Source organism: Fukomys damarensis, unplaced genomic scaffold (genome assembly GCF_012274545.1).
Source record: "Fukomys damarensis isolate Sample0158 unplaced genomic scaffold, DMR_v1.0_HiC HiC_scaffold_17, whole genome shotgun sequence".
Lineage (NCBI taxonomy): Eukaryota > Metazoa > Chordata > Mammalia > Rodentia > Bathyergidae > Fukomys > Fukomys damarensis.
Genome location: NW_022900929.1, coordinates 78,029,802 through 78,047,502, shown reverse-complemented (window position 1 = coordinate 78,047,502; position 17,701 = coordinate 78,029,802). Strand labels below are relative to the sequence as shown.

Genomic DNA, 17,701 nt, shown 5'->3' with positions numbered 1-17,701 from the left:
AAAGTGGAACTGTAGAATGTGATGTTTGGCCTGCTGGATTTTGGACTTATATCAGTCCCATTCCTTTGTATCCTACTGCTTGTACCTTTTGGAATGGTAATGCCTATCTTGTGCGACTAAATGTTGGAAGTGCTTAACCTTCTTTTCATTTGTACAAGGGCTTGCAGCTAAGAGTTTGCCTTAAATTTCAGAGGGGACTTTAGACAGGGACTTTTAGCAATGCTGAAATTGTTAGGATTTTGGCAATTCTTAGAGATGGACTAAATGCCTTTTGCATAAAGCAATGTGTTACAGGTGGCATGTTATGGTTTGGGTCTAGATGTTCCCCCAAAGCCTCACGTGGTCATAGGATTAATCTAGAGGGTGAAGCTGGAATTGATTCATGATGCAATGCTAGGCTCAAAGGCACTAGGATTAAGGGTGTGACTGCCACCTGCCCTAAGTAGTCTGAACAGAAGGGGCACAGATGCTGTCAACCTTCCCTCTTGTTACCTTTGCTGCCTTGTGTGCACCATGTTGGTCCTGCTCTGCCAGGCCTGTTTGTCATCCCTGACTTGGAGCCTGCTGATTATGGACTGAAACCTCTACAAACTGTAAGCCACATAAACCCCTCCCCCTTTAACTGTGGGTGTCTGGTATTTTGTCTCACCAGTGAGAGAAGAGTAACTAACACAAACCCATTACCTGTAAGCAGAAAATGGGCACAGAGGGAGGGAAAGGATACCTGCTAGGACAGCATTCTAGAGAGGGACGTAGCCAATCCATGGCAGGGCAGGAGCCAGGGGAACACAGGACTTCATTCTTCCTCTCAACTGCCAATCTGCTGCCGATGTTTCCGATTTGTTGAATCAGAAGAAAAGCCAGAGGGCAAGGACCTATCTCACAGAGCTGAGCACAGAATGGAAGAGGGAGGGGCGGGGCCGGAGGGGCCAACCCAGCCTAGCAGGGCTCCATTCACCAGCAGCCACATCTGCATGATTAACTAATGTCAGCAGGGCTCTCTTTTTGTCTTTCTGCTCTTTGCTTTTCTGAATCCATTCTAAGACTGGCTGTTTTCAGTAGAAGCTCCAGGCTTACATCATTCTTTATTCACAATTCCAAATCGTGAAAAGGGTAAACACACAAATCCCACTTACACTCTAGGTGCTGCTGAAAGGCCCTTACACACAGTCAGTTATTCCTCACCATTATCCAGTAAAATAACTACAATTTACTTATAAATTACCCTCTCTGGACTGTGAGCATCATTTTTCTTTTGCCAGCTGTGAGATGAGCTTATTCTTCTCCCTTCTTTTCCTATTTCTTTTGTTTACTTGGCTTGTAGATCCAGTTAAATGGCATTAGATTTTAGCTCAGGAAGTCCACATTTGGTCCAAAGAAATCCAACTAGGCACTGCTAAAAGGCCCTTATACACAATCAGCTATTCCTCATAATCATCCAATAAAGGAACTACTGTATTTGCAAGTGAAAAATCTGACATATGGTTGATAAACGGAAAAGGAAAGGTCAGAGTTAGATTCAGAGATCTAGCTCCAGAGTCTGTGTCTGTAACCACTGTATCACACTGCTTTCTGAAAAATAACCCCATCTCCTACAGGTGTCAAAACATGTATCACAAGGGACCCTGGTACTGTTGGGTCAGGTGCTCAGCCCTGTATCAGTCACAGTGTCCAGGATGTACTTGGGCCCTGAGTTTGCTCACCTAGGTCATATGTACATCCCCATGGCGGGAAAACATAACCAGTAACAATTTTCCTCTAAAAGAGATGCCAGGCAGATGTAAAAGGCAGTAAGTGTCCATCACAGCCTGGGCCAGCCTAGAGAAAGGGCACTAGAAACTAAACATCTCATTCTAGTTCTGCCTATGTATTATTCCTAACCTCAAGGAAAGCACATATAAATGATTTTTCTTCCACACAAAGATTCTGATTCTGACCTCATCCACATCCAAAGGTGGTGGTGAGTGTGAATGAAAGGATTCAAAGATATCTATACAAACATCTAACTATAATCATATAGATAAAACACATATTAAATTGTACCATTAAAACTATTTGCAACTGCACATTTATATAACTAAAGCTGAGAACTACCAGTTAAGCAAATTAAGCAGACAGCTTCCAAAATAAGTTTTTCAATGAATAATAACTCTGAAGCTTGCCCCAGATATAATTTCCTTTTTAAAAATATGAGGTAAAGCAAATAAAACTGGAATTTTTTCAAGAGGTCTTGCGGGTATTACACACAATTATTTCCCAAGAATAAACAAAAAGCACAAGTATAAGTTTATTAATTTTAGCAGAATACAATGACAGGTGGCTTATAAACAACTAACGGGTAAGTTTTGTTGTTTGATTAGTTCCGGCATATTTGGCATTTTTTATTAACTGGTACATAAACGAATAGAAAAATAAAAGATTGTCATACTGTCCTTTATATTTCTCTTTTAATATATCAGTATGGTAGTCTACTAGAAAGTAGTAAATGGCTTCAATTGTAGAAAGGAAAGTATCTGGCTTTCCTTTTTGATGGCGCCAAAAGCACGTTTTTCGTGTTTTCAACTCAACTTGTAACAACCCTGCCAAAAAAAAAAAAGAAAGAAAAACAAAAGAAAAATAAAGGAAAAATATAAATACTTAACCACAGAGTACAGTACAATAATAATGATACATTTTCATTATTTCAACTATTTTTTAAAAAGAAGCACAGATAAATTCCCACAATCCCAAATCCAAACAGGATATTATTTTAAATCCATTAAGGTATGTATAGAAATAACATATGACACAGACTGATAACTTATTCATGAGTTACTTCTAGATCTTAGACTTTGCAGCAAAAGATTAAAAGTAGTTAACATTTAAAACATTCATTTCTTTCTATTTCCTATTTACCAGTGTCTTTTCAATTTATAATTTGTGACAAGACTTAAGTCACCAGTTGTTTAAAGGGTGGCATGTCCTTGACAAACTGATTTGTAGTTAAAATGTCACAATGAAACTCAGAGAGAGACTGACAGCTTACTGGTCCTTAATGCCAGGGAAAATGTACTTCTAGATTGTCATTTTCAGGCTAAATCTTCACAAAGTATCTGGAAATATGGCTTCAGCTCTCCCACAGGACACCACACAGCCTCAATTATATGCTCAACTAGGCCTTGTGCTTGTACATTTAGGAGCAAATAATTAAGGAAGCAGCACTCTTATCTTTTACAGCTCAGATATCAGCATACAAGCCCAGAACACTTTTCACTCCTTGGAGCAGTACTCTAGCACACCATCGTTATCTGCCATTTATTTTAGCATATTTTAAAGTGAGAAAAGACAGAAGGTAGCATCAAATTTGGCCTACTGGCCAATCTGGAACCTCTAAGTCATCAATGATATCCTACTATCATGTCTCACTGTGACCTGAAAGCTACTTCCGAGATGCAGCAAAAGGTGACAAGAAATAAATAAGAAATATTAAGCTATTAAGAGATATGAAGGATCAAATGGCAAATAGGAGTCTGAAGAAAGAAGAGCAGAGAATGGAACAGAAAGCATTTAAAGGGATAATGGCTATGGACTTATCCAGGAACTTTTTTTCCAGGAATTATTTTTAAAAATGAGATCCATATATACATACATGAAACATAATGTATATGAAACAGAATGAATATAAAGAAATAAGAGCCTAGACTCATAGTAGTATAACTGTAAAATACCAAGGATAAAGAAAAGACTTTAAAAGTAATGAAAAGGGATGATCCTATACAAGGGAATGATAAGTAAAATGACAGGAAACTTTTCATTAGCAACAACAGAATGTTGAAGATCCTGGAATAATATCTTCAAAGTATCAAAAAAGTGACTTGCAGTCTAAAATTGTGTACCTGGCAGAAATAATTTATCAAGGAAAGAATTAAAAAATTAACAAAAACTGGATATGTGCCAACAAGAAACCCAATTAAAGAAATTCCTCCAGGCTATAATTTGGCAAACACTGTGAAATAAAAGACTATTGAGCAAATAAAATAGTAAACAGCTACGCAAGTCCAAATAAATATTACCTATATAAAACAAAAATAATATCTGACACAGTATATTAAATTGTTATTCTCATTATTTTATTTTTTCATAAAAAATTGAAAAATAATAATATTACTAACTTCTGGGCTGACAGAATAGAACAGATGTAATGAATAGTACCAATAACACTGTGGACCAGTGCTGAACAAAACCTAAGCGTACTATGTTCTTACAGTGCTCAAAAAGACAGGTTAAAATATTGTATGGTTTTGAAAATTCTGAAGTACCATATACACTATTCTCTAAAAGAATCTATATCAGAATATTAAAAAATAAGAGAACCTCCATTCAATCAAAGAAAAAACAGTAAGAGAAAAATAGTGTAAAGAAAAACAGGACAAATAGAAATAAAAATTAAAATGGTCAAAATAAATCCAAATATATCAATATTGAGGCAAATATAAATAAAACTGCCATTTAAAAAACATTATCAGATTAAAACATGAGGACTGATTTCCATTCAATATTACATTGGAGGTCTTAGTTTACAAAGTAACAAGAATAAAATAAGATGTATAAAAAGTGGAAAGCCAGAAATACAACTGACATTTACACAGAAATGCAAAACAAAAACATCTATAAACAAGTATGCAAAGCATGGTTTCTTGAGGTGGATAAAGATTTAAACAAGATATAAAAGGACTAAACATAAAGACAGATAAATTTTACACTAAAAATTTTTCCCTCCGAAGTTACCATAAAGCAATATAAGCAGAATAAGGCAGAATCTCTGCCATCTGGTTGATCACAGTAGCTGCCAGTTAGAGTTGTGTTCAGCTGCACCAAGAGAATCCTAGTTAGGCCCTTTTGAACGAGTAGCAATTTCACGTAACACATGCAAGTCCACAGATGAGGCACCTGGGCTGCTATAAGGGCTTCACAGAGCTATTAAGGACCCAAGACTACCGTTTCCTCATCATCACCTTCAGCCTCCACATATTCCAGGCAAGACAAAAAAACAAACACAAATAGACAAATGGAAAACAATGACTCTTGCAGGTTTTGCCCATAGAACCTAGTTTTTCTCTGCTATGATTCACACGGTGATCCTGGCTATAAGGAAGTATGGACTACTGTTTTTAGCTGGACACATACCACATTGACCAAAATCGGTATTTGCTAATAGGAGCAAAAAAGAGAATGGATGTTAAGAAGTACTGTGCGCATTTTCTGCCACATAATCTATATGGGAAACACAGATAAACAGACAAGAAAATTCAATAGGTCTGGGGTATAGCAGCAGCACTGAGAAGATTCCTGGAGTCTGTACAAGTTTCTCAGAGGGTTTCTATCTCCAATTAAACCCTAATGGATAAAGAGGTGAGGGAGGCATCAGAGGCCAAGGGAGTGTTATATTCATAAGGGTATGAAAAATCCCTTTGCATGCAAGAAACTAAAATAGTTAAAATACCTAGAATTATACATACGAGAATGTTAGAAGAGATCAGAGGAATTGAAATTATGACTACCTTTGAATGTCAGGCCTAGTAATTTGTTCTATATTTATGCATGGGGGCTGTGCCATCATTAAAAGAATTTTAAACCTGTTTTTAGCACAATTAGATTTAAATTTAATGAAAAGAACTGGACTGGGATCTCATTTCCAGGCCTAGTTCTAGCACTAAACACACAAAGATATGTTTTGTTTTGTTGTGTTATGTGGGGAGATATTATATTACAATTTAAAATTAGTATCCACATGAAAGAAATTTATAATGGAATGGACAGATCACAAAAGCTTGTTTAAAATAGTATAGTTAGCTATTCTGAAAACATTTCAATTTGCATAATTCTGATTCAAAGACCAACAATCATTACAACACCCAAAACCAAAACAAAGTCCTTTTAAACCACTCATTAATTACAACCAGAGGTAAAGACAGATATTTGAAAATGTTCTAAGTACTTAGTTCAATTAAGCTTTTTATTTCACTTCATGATTATTTATTTTTCAGTTTAATTTTACTGATAGTCTCTAAATATACAGAAATGTTGAAATACATTTTTTGCTATAGATCTTGTGTTTCTAGAAAAAAAGGGATTATTGGGTTAAACAATTTATTTTTCTGGCTTAAACGAAAGCTTCTTTCCCCAGTTATTTTTAATATACTTTTTAATTCCCATGTCACACAAAAATATGTTCTCATTATAAAAGATAAAAACAATACACATAAAGTAAAACTCCCTTTTGGTAATCCCCTTTACAAATCCTAATCTGATTCTCTTTCTCAACAGTGACAATGATTAGATGCTGGTATGTACTTTTTTCTAAAGTTTTTTATTTTGTTTTTGTTTTTGGTACCAGGGATCAAACTCTGGACCTTGTGCTTGCGAGGCAGACAGCAGCACCACTGAGCTAAATCCCAGCTTCGCTAAAGTTTTTTAAAAACTTATTTATCTGATACAATTAAAATCTCAACATAGAATTTTAGCATAAAATCCAAATTAAAAGTAACTGTCAAAATGTGTTGGCTTCTCTAATGTTAATATGTTCCTTAAAAATATTTGTTAAATGTTAACTATAAAATGAAGAATTTAAACCAGATATGGTGGTGCACTTTGGGAGGCTGATGTAGAATTACAATTTGAGCTCAGCCTGAGTAACTTGATGACTTAGGGAGACCCCGTCCCAAAATTAAAAAGCAAAAACAAAAGGTCTGGGATGTATCTCAGTGTGACGCTCTCAGTTCAATGCCTAGTACCTCAGGCAAAAAGATGATTTAGTGATTATTACTAGTAATGGAATCTATTTTAAAGATCTGCTAAATTTCAGCATTTAAAAATACTGAAATACAGACCCTGGATTATATAAAATTATTAATAGTTCAATATATACAATGTAAAACAAATCTCTTGCTAGTGTATCAAGCAATCAGTATCTTTTAAAGCAGACTTACAAGCAGTTTATTTCCTCTAACATTGCTATATGTATTTCTTTAACAAAACAAAAAGCCCACCCTCATACAGTTATTAGGAAGACTGAACGAGACCGTGCAGACATCCCGACACAGGATGTTCCAGTTTTCAAGGGAACGAAGGAGAGGCACACTCCGCAGGAACTGTCCTCCAGCCCTCCTCTCCCCCTCAGCTGCAGATGGGCAGTGGCTCTCTGCACATGCTGGGCAGGGTAAGAGACACCAGCTCGTGATCAGCCATGAGGTCAGGAAGATAACAGCTGATGTCTACTGTGTACTGCACTGCTGCAAGAGGATGTTCTGGGAGTTACATGTGTGAGATGCACTTCCCACTTATGGTAGGTTTATCAGGATGTAAAAATAAACGTGTATGAGACAGAACTTACAGACAGTGTGAGTAAAGCCTAGGTAATGCTGATGATATGAACAAAAGCACCACTCTAATGGGTGTACCAACATAGCCAAAGGGGAAAGAACCGGATAGTTCTATAGCATCTCATAGGATAACATCATTTTTAACAATTTGGAACTCTTCCCACAGAAGGAAGCCAACTTTTTGCAGCATTTTCCCAAAGCTTCCCATGATAATCTCTCCACACTTACAGTGTTAGGCTGACCTTCTAGGATTAAACCTGGCACTCCACCTTCCTGTGTTGTATTGTGACACTGGTAAAATATCAAGCTATTTTCTCAATAAAGTTTATCAAAATAGTACAGTTTTACACTGTTGAATAGAACCACAGATACACAACTCCTAATGCATTACATTTGAAGGTTTAAAATGAGGTTTAGTTTTTCTCTTTAGCCCTCTCAAATGATAAAATGTTTTAAAACCTAAAGCCACTGATTTATAACAAACACGGATTGTTTCTTGTGAAATTTGGTTTATCCAGAAACTGACAATTCACACAGATAGCAGTCACACACATGCACAAAGCCCCTGTTATTTCCTGAGAGCAGCGAGGAGCTAGAGAGGCAGGGACATGCAGATAAGCTGCCTCTAGAACTATTGCAGGATCCTAAACAGATTCAGAAACCCTTTTTAAAAACTGTAACCTAGTGCAGAACTGAACTATATGTTTCCTACATGAACTTGGAAGGAGGAACAGAAATCTGTAAAAATCTGACTGTAGGCAACAGACTTTCAATAGTGCCAAAATAATTCCTTTTTTAGTTTTTTCAATGATTTTTCACTTATTTCCTTTCATCTGATCCTTGAGATTACCATAAAAGGTAATAATGAAGAAAAGCGACCCAGAAAAATCTCCAAACTGGGCAGTAACTTGCTATAAACATTCAAGAAAACGTGTCAGGCAGGGCGCCCCTTCCCTCTTTCAGAGAACAGAACCTCAGGGTTTGTCTCTATTAAAACATCAACAACAGCAAAACTTTAAAGGTCTATGCTCTGCAGTGCCCCCCCCACCTCTCACAAGCACACAGAGACAACTGGGTTGCCAAGCAACCTTTGTAACACTTAAGGACATCTCAGGGGCACAAACTCTGTGACTTAAGCTGATTAAATGTAGTGAGTGCCTTCATACAGTTTAGCTTGGGACTGATTAACACAAATCAGACACCAGAAAGGCACGAAGTGTCTTTTCTAGATGATGTTCTTTTCTAACAATAGTCCTTAGACTGCTAGGCGGAACTTTTGGCAACTGCTTAATATCAACTGGGTAGCTCTCTTGCCTTCTAATCATACCAAACAAAGCTAGCAGAAGAAATAACTGAAGCACTTAGAGAAATACTAAGAAAGTCTGAAGAGCTGTAAGGTATGAGGGAACAGAGGCAGTACGAGCGCCTGTTCTTCATATTACTGTGTTGAACAAGGAGAATAACTGCATTAAAACTGTTCCTAGGAACTAAGTGGTTCACTCTGAGAAAGAGATACAAATTTAAAATGAAAGAAAATTCCTGTAATATTAAATCTGAATAGGGAGCATCCATGTGAATTCATACATCTATTTATTTTTCTTGGCTCTGTCCAATGAAGCAATGACAATCCAACACAGTGATAAATTTACCAGATCTTAATTTCTGATATCGTTTTCTACTGAACGGAACCACAGGTTTTTAGAAAAATGGTCAATTCTATTTTTGATTTGAGATATTCTGTTGTATCATAATGTCATGAGGCCGTGGCAGGAAGATCTTGAAGCATTCCCAGTGGCAATAATCTGAGACAATTTGAGCATCAAAACGATTTCAACCATGGTAGATTACAGTATATTAAAGTATAAAGAAAGTAAGTCATTTCAAAAAGCTTCGTATGCTGGTCACAGTAGCAAACAGCTATAATCCCAGCTACATAGTAGACTGAGGTGGGAGGATTAGGATTTTGTGGCCAGCCTATGCTGCGTAGTGAAAAACCCATCTCAAAAACCCCCAAAATGAAAAGGAGGTGTGGAGTGAAAGAAAAAGAGAACAGGGAAAAAAAGGAAACCTATACAAGAATGCCAGCTAGTTAGACAAGGTGGTGTGGTGCCTGTTGCTACTCGGACGTCCCTAAGACCAGACTGGGCAGCATGGCAAGACTCTGTCTCGAAAAAAAAGATGGCCAGTTCATACAGGTAGAAGAAACAATATAAAATTTCCCCATCTTTCAATTCTCAGTGTCACTGACTTCAAAACCATCATCAATGAATACTAAAAATATTGAAAAAGTCTATAGCCTGAAAGCATCACTCCACAGATTACTATTATAAACAGAAAAATAAAACTTTATCATGCAGAGATCCAACAGTCAATTTCATCGAGTAGTCAATGATCACAAAAAATAAGACAACTTGTATTAATATTTCTGGTTTTAAGGCAACAATATACAACTTCATGTATGAGTTGCCAAACCATTCAAATGAGCAGCTAAAAAGGTTTGTTCTGACAGTGAAAAGGACATACTATTAATAATTATACCAAAACAGTAAATAAAATCTGGAATGGGCACAAACAACGCTGGATTTGTCCTTACTTATAAATATTTAATATTTAAACTGCACCTAATCATGATAAGATAGTCAGACAGCTAACCTGTCCTCCTCACAACATCTAAGTCACAAAAAACAGATTGAGGAAACTGTCTTAAAGGAGACTAAAGGGACAGAATAACCAAATGGAACCTGAGTTTAAATGATGCATGGGGGATTACAAAAGATATTTTGGGGTCAACTAGGGATATCTGAATACAGACTGCATATGAGAGGATATTATAGAGTTTTGTTGATTTTCTTAAGGGTGATAAAGGCATTGTATTAATTATGGAAGTGAATATTCTCATTCTCCAAGATGCATACTTAAGTATTTAAGGTGAAGTGTTGCAAAGCCTGCCACTTCGAAAGGTGCAACTAAAAATACATATATTATAGAAATCCATATATAGACATAAAACACAGAAAGAAATAAAACAAATGTGGCAAACACTGACATTTAATGCAACTCTTTCAATGTCTGCAAGTCTGACATTTTAAGAACAAGACGAATCATCTCTCTTACCCTGGAGCCGCTCATCGGTGATGATCTTGTTCGTCTGCTTCCAGGTGCTATCTATAAAGATCACTTTTCTCAGGGTTGGGCCTTTGCACTTGCTGTCATTCAAATCACAGCTCTCCCATTCTTCTGTTTTCTTGTGCTTAAAAGATGGCCTCTTGGGGTCATCAGTTTTGCCTTTATTTTGAATCCTTTTTTGCAGATGAAAAGAAATATCTTTTATTGAGATGGACTGAGGGCCAGGAAAAATGAGTGCAACCTAAAACAAAGAAAGTCAGGTTAGCCATATGCTATTACTTTATGTGATTTTCAACATAAATTCTGACTGACTAAAAACTTAAAGGAAAAACTATGTTGAACAGCTGAGAAGTAAACATTAGGTTAGTTCTATTACATATGGTTTTCCGATATGTATGGTAAAGATTTTGGCTCTTCCCTTATCATTTATAATCATAATACACTACTTAAAATATTACTTCAAAATATGCTACTCACTGACAGGGCAACATTAATAATACCTTGAATTAAAAAAAAAATAGCATTTTATGAAGAGGCAAGAACATGATCCTTGCCCTTACAGATAGCAGGGTTAAGCAGTGCAATACAGTTCTATTTAATCAATATAAAGAGTATCTAGCTGAACAGGAAACACAAGTATTTTCCTAGATCCAAAACTCAGGTATCATTTCCAAACACAACTTTCTAAATAAATTCAGTTATACAGACAGGTAGTCAGGCAGGCAGAAATCTGATAGGGAAGTAAAAACTTTACCAAGTTCCTTCCATAACAAATGAATATTAATTTTTAATTTTGTTTCTACATTAACCACACCTACAAACAGTCTTTGTGAAACCTAAAAGGGTGTATACACTTCTTTAGAAGCACCCAAGGCCTGATTTTTTACCAGAAGACCAGGAATATCTCACTCATGTGACAATTTCAACTACATGAAAATCAATTAAGATTGTAGAAATGAACAAGACATCTAGGTAGTCAAAAGAAATATTACAAAGGCTATGTGTTAATGCTTTCAATTTAAGGAGGATTTGAAAATCCTTCTAACTCAGTCTTTATTTACTCCTTATGGAGACATTCCAACAACATTTCGAATTTGGCTTCCCAGGTTGTATCAAATTAGACCATCTATGCATAGTACAGGAAAGAGCATGGTGAGGGGAGAAAGAAAAGGCAGGCAAAGTAATACCGGCAAAGAATAAAACTGAAAAAACAAAGCAGGAAAACTACTAAAAATTAGCATAAGAAGAAAAGTATTAAAATTTAGAATCAGGGCTGGGGATTTAGCTCAGTGGTTCTCTGGCCTGCCTCGCAAGATCCTGAGTTCAATCCCCAGTACTGAAAAAAAAATTAAATAAATAAATAAAATAATTTAGGATTTGACCTTGAAAATATCAATGAACATGCATATTGATTGTTATTGAGCATAACACTAGATCATTAAAAAAATATTAAATTATATCCAAGCAAATTAAGAGAGGAAACAGAGCTAGAAATCTATTTGTATATTCATTTTGAAGACTTATAAAAAATCTGCCTACTTCATGATCCTTTTCTTCATATTCTGGAATACAAGGGTATGTGTAAATGTTTACAAATTCAGGTGCTAAGAGTTTTGCGTGGATAGCAGTGCTTTTGCCATCTGTTTCATTTGGATGTTTAATGATGTCAATCTTCAGAGGGAGCTAAAGTAAAGAAAGATGAATGAAACAAATGTAAGATTTATAATCTGCATTTAATAAAAATAGCCTTTAAAGCTAAATAGCAAGCTCACAATAAGTTCCTATAAAGACAGTTTAAAGTCAGTTTTCTAGCATGGAATATAAAGAACGGTAGAAGTCCTAAAGCAAGCCCACATTTCTTACTCGATTCTGTTAGCCATGAACTAGAACAATTATTTTTAACAACGTATAATCTGCTCTTAAACAAAGATCCAGTATTATTTTCATTTAGGTTATATTGGTTTTGAGTCCACATCTTCAAATTTCAAAATCTATGCCAACAACCTGTTTTATAGTTCCTATAAACTCTAGGTTTATTTTGTGCTACTTCAAAAGGAAATTCAAGTTTGAGTACCTAGAATTTCAGACCTAGAATTTAAGTTGCAATTCTGTTCCACATCCTTTCAGATCAGAAGTATTGTCCTTTGTTATGAATATTATGACATTCAGCAGCACATTTAACAGCACAAATTAAACAACTACCAACTAGGAAAATAGCAATAGCATAGGTCTAAGAGGTGTAATCTATCTACAAATAACTTTCTTCAAAATTAACTCGCCCAAATATTTTCCTTAATGTTCATTATTTGTTAAAGATTATATAATGCCTTTGTGCAAAAATAATACTCTCCTGAACTTCTCGAACTAGATTTTTCTATTATTTCATTTATTTGGTTTAACACTGTTTCTAAAGCCCGTACAAGTCCTGTATTCAGCCATGATTATGAAAATGAAAACTGAGTCATCTCTCCCACTGTAAAGAAGCCACCTCCTGAGTTCTTCATTTTAGACTTAACAGACTTTGTTCTCCACAATCTCCAGACCCCCCATTAGACACCAAGGAGGCAGGAGTCTAACAATTCACCCCGAGGAACACTATTATTTTACCACGGAATACAACATTCTTTTTCTGTGTTTAAAAGTACACATATTTGAAGTGTACAGTTTCTGAGTACCAGGTGAGCATTATCTTATCCCAGAAGTGGGAAAGAGGAAAGAAAAGAGGAAGCAGGTGATGACAAAGTGTCCTATTACAAATAAAACTGACTTTCTTATATGGATGAGGAATAGGATAAAAATTCCAAAAGCTATCACGAACTAATATCTTGGCTATTCTGAAGGATATAATTTAGATCAAGAACACAGGACTGTTTTTAATGAATTGTATAAATCATGTACTTCGACTATTTTTAAAATAACACAATAAGAGGGGAAAGGTATATGGATTACCATCTTCAAGTATAAAATAATTATGCAAAATCTGTGAGCCTGAGTTCTCTAATTGAGTAGGCCTGAGATTTCTGATAACATGAAACCAAAGCACAGAAACAGAGCAAATTAAGGAAATATGCACTCTAGTTCATACATTTTTACAGGAAGGTACACTTTAAAAATGTTAAGTTAGAGAAGGCAGTTGGAATAGAGGTGTTATTTTCGAAATGTTAAGAATATCAATCTGTCTTCTAACATTTATATTTTCTATAAGAGATTTACTACAGACCTTTCTGCCACATATACGAAAGTCCTATTAGCAGGGAGACCCAAGTATTTTTTCCTTGTGATTATCATCTTTCCAAAAAAATAGCAAAGAAAACCTTATAAAGTAATCTTTTGAACCTGGAGTCTAATAAAATTGAATTTGTATACCATCTGATTCTTTTCTCCCCCTTTTAAGCAACCCTAAGAATTCTATTTATCTTTTTAAATGCATTTTTCATTGGTTTAAGAAATTTGTAATCTGCATTAAAAATGTAAATATTTATGTATTCCCTAGATCAAAATTTAAAATTTGAGGGGACGTGTTTAATACGTAGCCTTTTGCTCCATTTTTACACATAGGATGGAGCTAAGCTGAAAAATCCTAGGTGAAAAGGAACACAAGTTTGATTAGGCCAGAGTGTTTCTTCAGGGCGACTGAACAATCTGAGGCAGGTTTCGAAACTTTGAGTAAGTTTATGAACTTGTCCTTTTAGTATTTGTGTTTATATCACAATTTGTTTCCTACCTTGTAAATGTTATAACTATTATATTTAATTTCACTGACAATACCAACCATTTCAGACTCAAGTGTTTTTCCAGAGACAAGAAAAAGAAACAGGATTAGGAACCTGTAGGACTGAATTCCTCACTAAGACAATTCATTTTCATAATTTATCAAGCTCATTAATTATATTAGAACAGGCATGTGTGAAATATCTTTTCAAAATCTATTTTCATGGCAGGCGTGGTGGTGCACACCTATAATTCCAGCACTCGGGAGGCTGAGGCAGGAGGATTGCTGCGAGTTTGAGACCAACCTGGGCTCCGTTGTGAGTTCCAGGTCAGTCTCAACTACACAGTGAGACCCATCTATTTTGCTATTTTTGAACCAAGTTCTTACCAACCTTCACAAGTGGAATCTGTTCAACAGGTACATTTTCAACTGGGACACAACATGTATAGCAGTAGAACATCCTTGAGCCGCCACATCTGAGACATTTTGACCTCCCACTTTGCTGAGCTTTTTGAAGAATTTCTTGAGATGCTAAGCATAAGTTTTGAAGAGGATCTTCTGGAGCTATGAAAGTAGCTTGTGATTGTTTTGTTTCCACAAATTCTGTATTATTTTCTTCATTTTTTTTAAGAAATGCAGATGGACTGACAGACATTCTTCTTTCAAACCAAAGTTTAAGACTATTTCTAAAACATATCATAGGTACACTGTTAAAAAAAGGTAGGAGCAAAATAAGGACAGGAAACATTTTATACACTATCTCTACAAAGAAAATTACTTTAATTCACAAATGTATTGCTCTTAAACTATTAATATTGATAAGTTTGAAAACCACTAAATTGGCATGCTTTAAAATATGAAATCAAGAAGCAATAAACAAACAAATCATGAATATCCTTTTGGACCATTCCTTTCATAAAAATAAATAAGTACTATATTGGAAAAATTACTTCAAATAGGGAGGTGCTAGATAGCTGAACACATGGAGGCTCAGAGAAAGGCAAACGGGGCCACTTGATAGGCAGGAGCACACCTTAACTCCACAGGGTTGAAGCCCCACACCGGGAAACTTCCAGACTTCTCTCTCTACCTCTTCATTTGGCTGTGTGCTTGTGTCCTTCAAATTCAAGTACAGACTTTCCCTGGATTCTGTGAGGCACTCTAGCAAATAACTGAATCTGAGGAGGGGATTATGGGAAACCCAACGTGTAGCTTGCCATAGGATGTGGATGCCCAGACTTGCAGCTGGGTCTGAAGTGGGGTCTAAATACCCCATTGTAGGCTCTGACACTATCTCCATCTAGAGTCGGAAGTGCATTCAATTACAGGACTCCTAACTGGTGTCCACTGCAGATCTGCTTGCATGCTGGAGAGAAGAAATCCATATAGCTTTTGGGGTTACAGAAGTTTTCCACACTGATTGTGGTGTAAGAGCAAAGAAAAAAATACACTTCATTTTTCCTAACACAGATATGTTCAAAAACATATATAATTCTCCAACTTAAAACATACTTTAAAACATGAGACATCTACTACTAATTATTATTCATAAAATATCCCGTAATGTGAAGTACACGATCTTAGTTTTCAACTTTTACAGAGTAATATTAACATTCAAAGAACTTGTACTGATTTTTTAAAATAAACTATACCATTCAGAATGTTAGTACTAGACAGAAAATAATAAAACAACTTTCCTGCTTAATAGTTTCTTCAAAGATGGGCAATGGCTGCCAGAATCATTACTCCTGGGCCCTCCATGCAAGATATCTTTCAAGGGAGAAAAGAGACTGAGGCTCTATTGATTTGACATGCATTCCACAGCTGTAAAACGATTCTCTTACTACAAAGGCTATGGCAATGCGGTGTTTATGAAGTCCACTCACTTTGAGAACAAACACTAACGGGAGAAAGGCTATGACTCTAAGCAGAAATTTTCTGTGGTCTGCCAAACAGAAAGTGAACAAAAAGTCCAGACGAACATAAAACATAACTTGCTAACAAGAAGTTTGTGATGCTAATTTAATTACTTAAGAGAATTTTTTTTGTTGTTTCTTTTTTCTTTCAGATTGTAAATCCCAGTGAGCTTGAGGCCCAAACGAAGAAATGTAAGGAAAAGAATGCCAGTCACTGAAGGAAAATGTACTCGCCCAATTTACCCACGAAGAAAACCAAAACACAAACATTAAATATTTTTCTTGTATAGTGATTAGGCACAGATTTACATTTGAGTTGTTTCAAAGAAAGTAATATTTGAAACTGATGGTCCAATCCCCTTCCTGCCTTACAAATGGAAAACATAACTTACTTCTGACTGCTACTCCAAATCAGCTACCTAAAAATGGCTTCTAGCCTTGTGAACATGCCCTTAGGGACCATAAAGTATTTGGCTGCCACCTTTTCTTGGAGTCTCAGAAGCCTTTAGGAAAAACATGAAAATCTTGTACCTTATCCTTAGAAAATGCATGCAGCAGAACTGTGTATCCACACAATTTCAGGTGCTGCAGAATACAGGTACAGAGAAAGAAAAGAAATCCTGACTATGATATAAAATTCCTTCTAAGGACAGAAGCTGCCTTAAAAGTTGGGGAAGAAGCCAGCCACGGTGACTATATTCCCTGCACTCTAGGAGTCTGAGGCAAGGACAAGTTTGAGCCCAGCTTAGCGACTAAGTGAAACAGTGTCTCAAAAAGAGTGCTGAGTGTGAAGCTTAATGTGAACCTTAGGTTCAGTCCCCCAGCTCCAGAAAAATTTTGGGAAGAGCTCCTGTAACAGCTGTTGACCAACAAAGCATCAGCCATTACAAACCAAGAAAGTCCAGCATTGTTGCATTTAGGAAGCTAATTATGCTTCACCTAAACTCTCTTCACTGGGATTGTTCTTGCGTCACCTGTGGTTCCTTCTGAGAATGTTAAGGCTATCATAACTATGAATTATTCAGAGCATGGCAACTAGACTGATTCAATACAACTTCATCTCCCTGGGTATCTCTGTAGCTACTTGATAGATTTGCATGTGGAACCCCTGGGTCCAGAAACAGTGAGGCTGAAGAATGTATTTCCTGTTGATACCATGAAAGTCAAGGCAGTTGCCTGATAGTCAACTAAAAACTACTAGTGAGTTTTGGGAAATAACACCAAGCCCACAAAAGTGCACTGTCTACAAAATCAAACACCACCAATGCCTGTGAGGAGAAAAAGGAAAAAGTCTCTAGTTCCTTTCACTACCTCACCTATCCACTCTCATCTACAGCAGTGGCTATAAAATAGAGAGCAGCAGTTGTAAATCACAGGCAGCTCCCTGCAAGTCTCTGAAATCATGTGACCAGGGAATGTGCCTGGACATAGCCAATAACATGCCTCAAATGTGCACGAGTAATTTACTACAAATGTGGTAATTCAAAACTTTCAGGGCTGGGGACTTAGCTCAGTGGTTCTGGCACCTGCCTGGCAAGCACAAGGACCAGAGTTCTATCCCCGGTACAAAAAAAAAAAAAAAAAAA

At 36.2% G+C, this 17,701-nt stretch overlaps 1 protein-coding gene across 1 annotated transcript; it reads right to left on the bottom strand.

Moving 5' to 3' along the window:
• Positions 1-2,288: 2,288 nt before the first annotated feature.
• Positions 2,289-14,918, bottom strand: Dtwd1 (DTW domain containing 1). Its single transcript, XM_010638499.3, has 4 exons — positions 14,591-14,918; positions 12,027-12,170; positions 10,476-10,728; positions 2,289-2,579 (listed from the first exon to the last, which is right to left on the bottom strand). The coding sequence occupies exons 1-4, from the start codon at positions 14,897-14,899 to the stop codon at positions 2,332-2,334; spliced, it is 954 nt and encodes a 317-aa protein (XP_010636801.2). The 5' UTR covers positions 14,900-14,918; the 3' UTR covers positions 2,289-2,331.
• Between the last annotated feature and the right edge of the window lie 2,783 nt (positions 14,919-17,701).

What these genes read in the sequence shown, in the direction of transcription:
- Dtwd1 (XM_010638499.3), bottom strand. Translation starts at nt 14,899, where the DNA reads ATGATATGTTTTAGAAATAGTCTTAAACTTTGGTTTGAAAGAAGAATG. An exon ending in ATGAAGAAAAGGATCATGAA is followed by an intron (nt 10,729 to 12,026) that starts GTAGGCAGATTT and finishes TCTTTGTTTTAG; the next exon opens with GTTGCACTCATTTTTCCTGG. An exon ending in CACCGATGAGCGGCTCCAGG is followed by an intron (nt 2,580 to 10,475) that starts GTAAGAGAGATG and finishes TTTTTTTGGCAG; the next exon opens with GGTTGTTACAAGTTGAGTTG.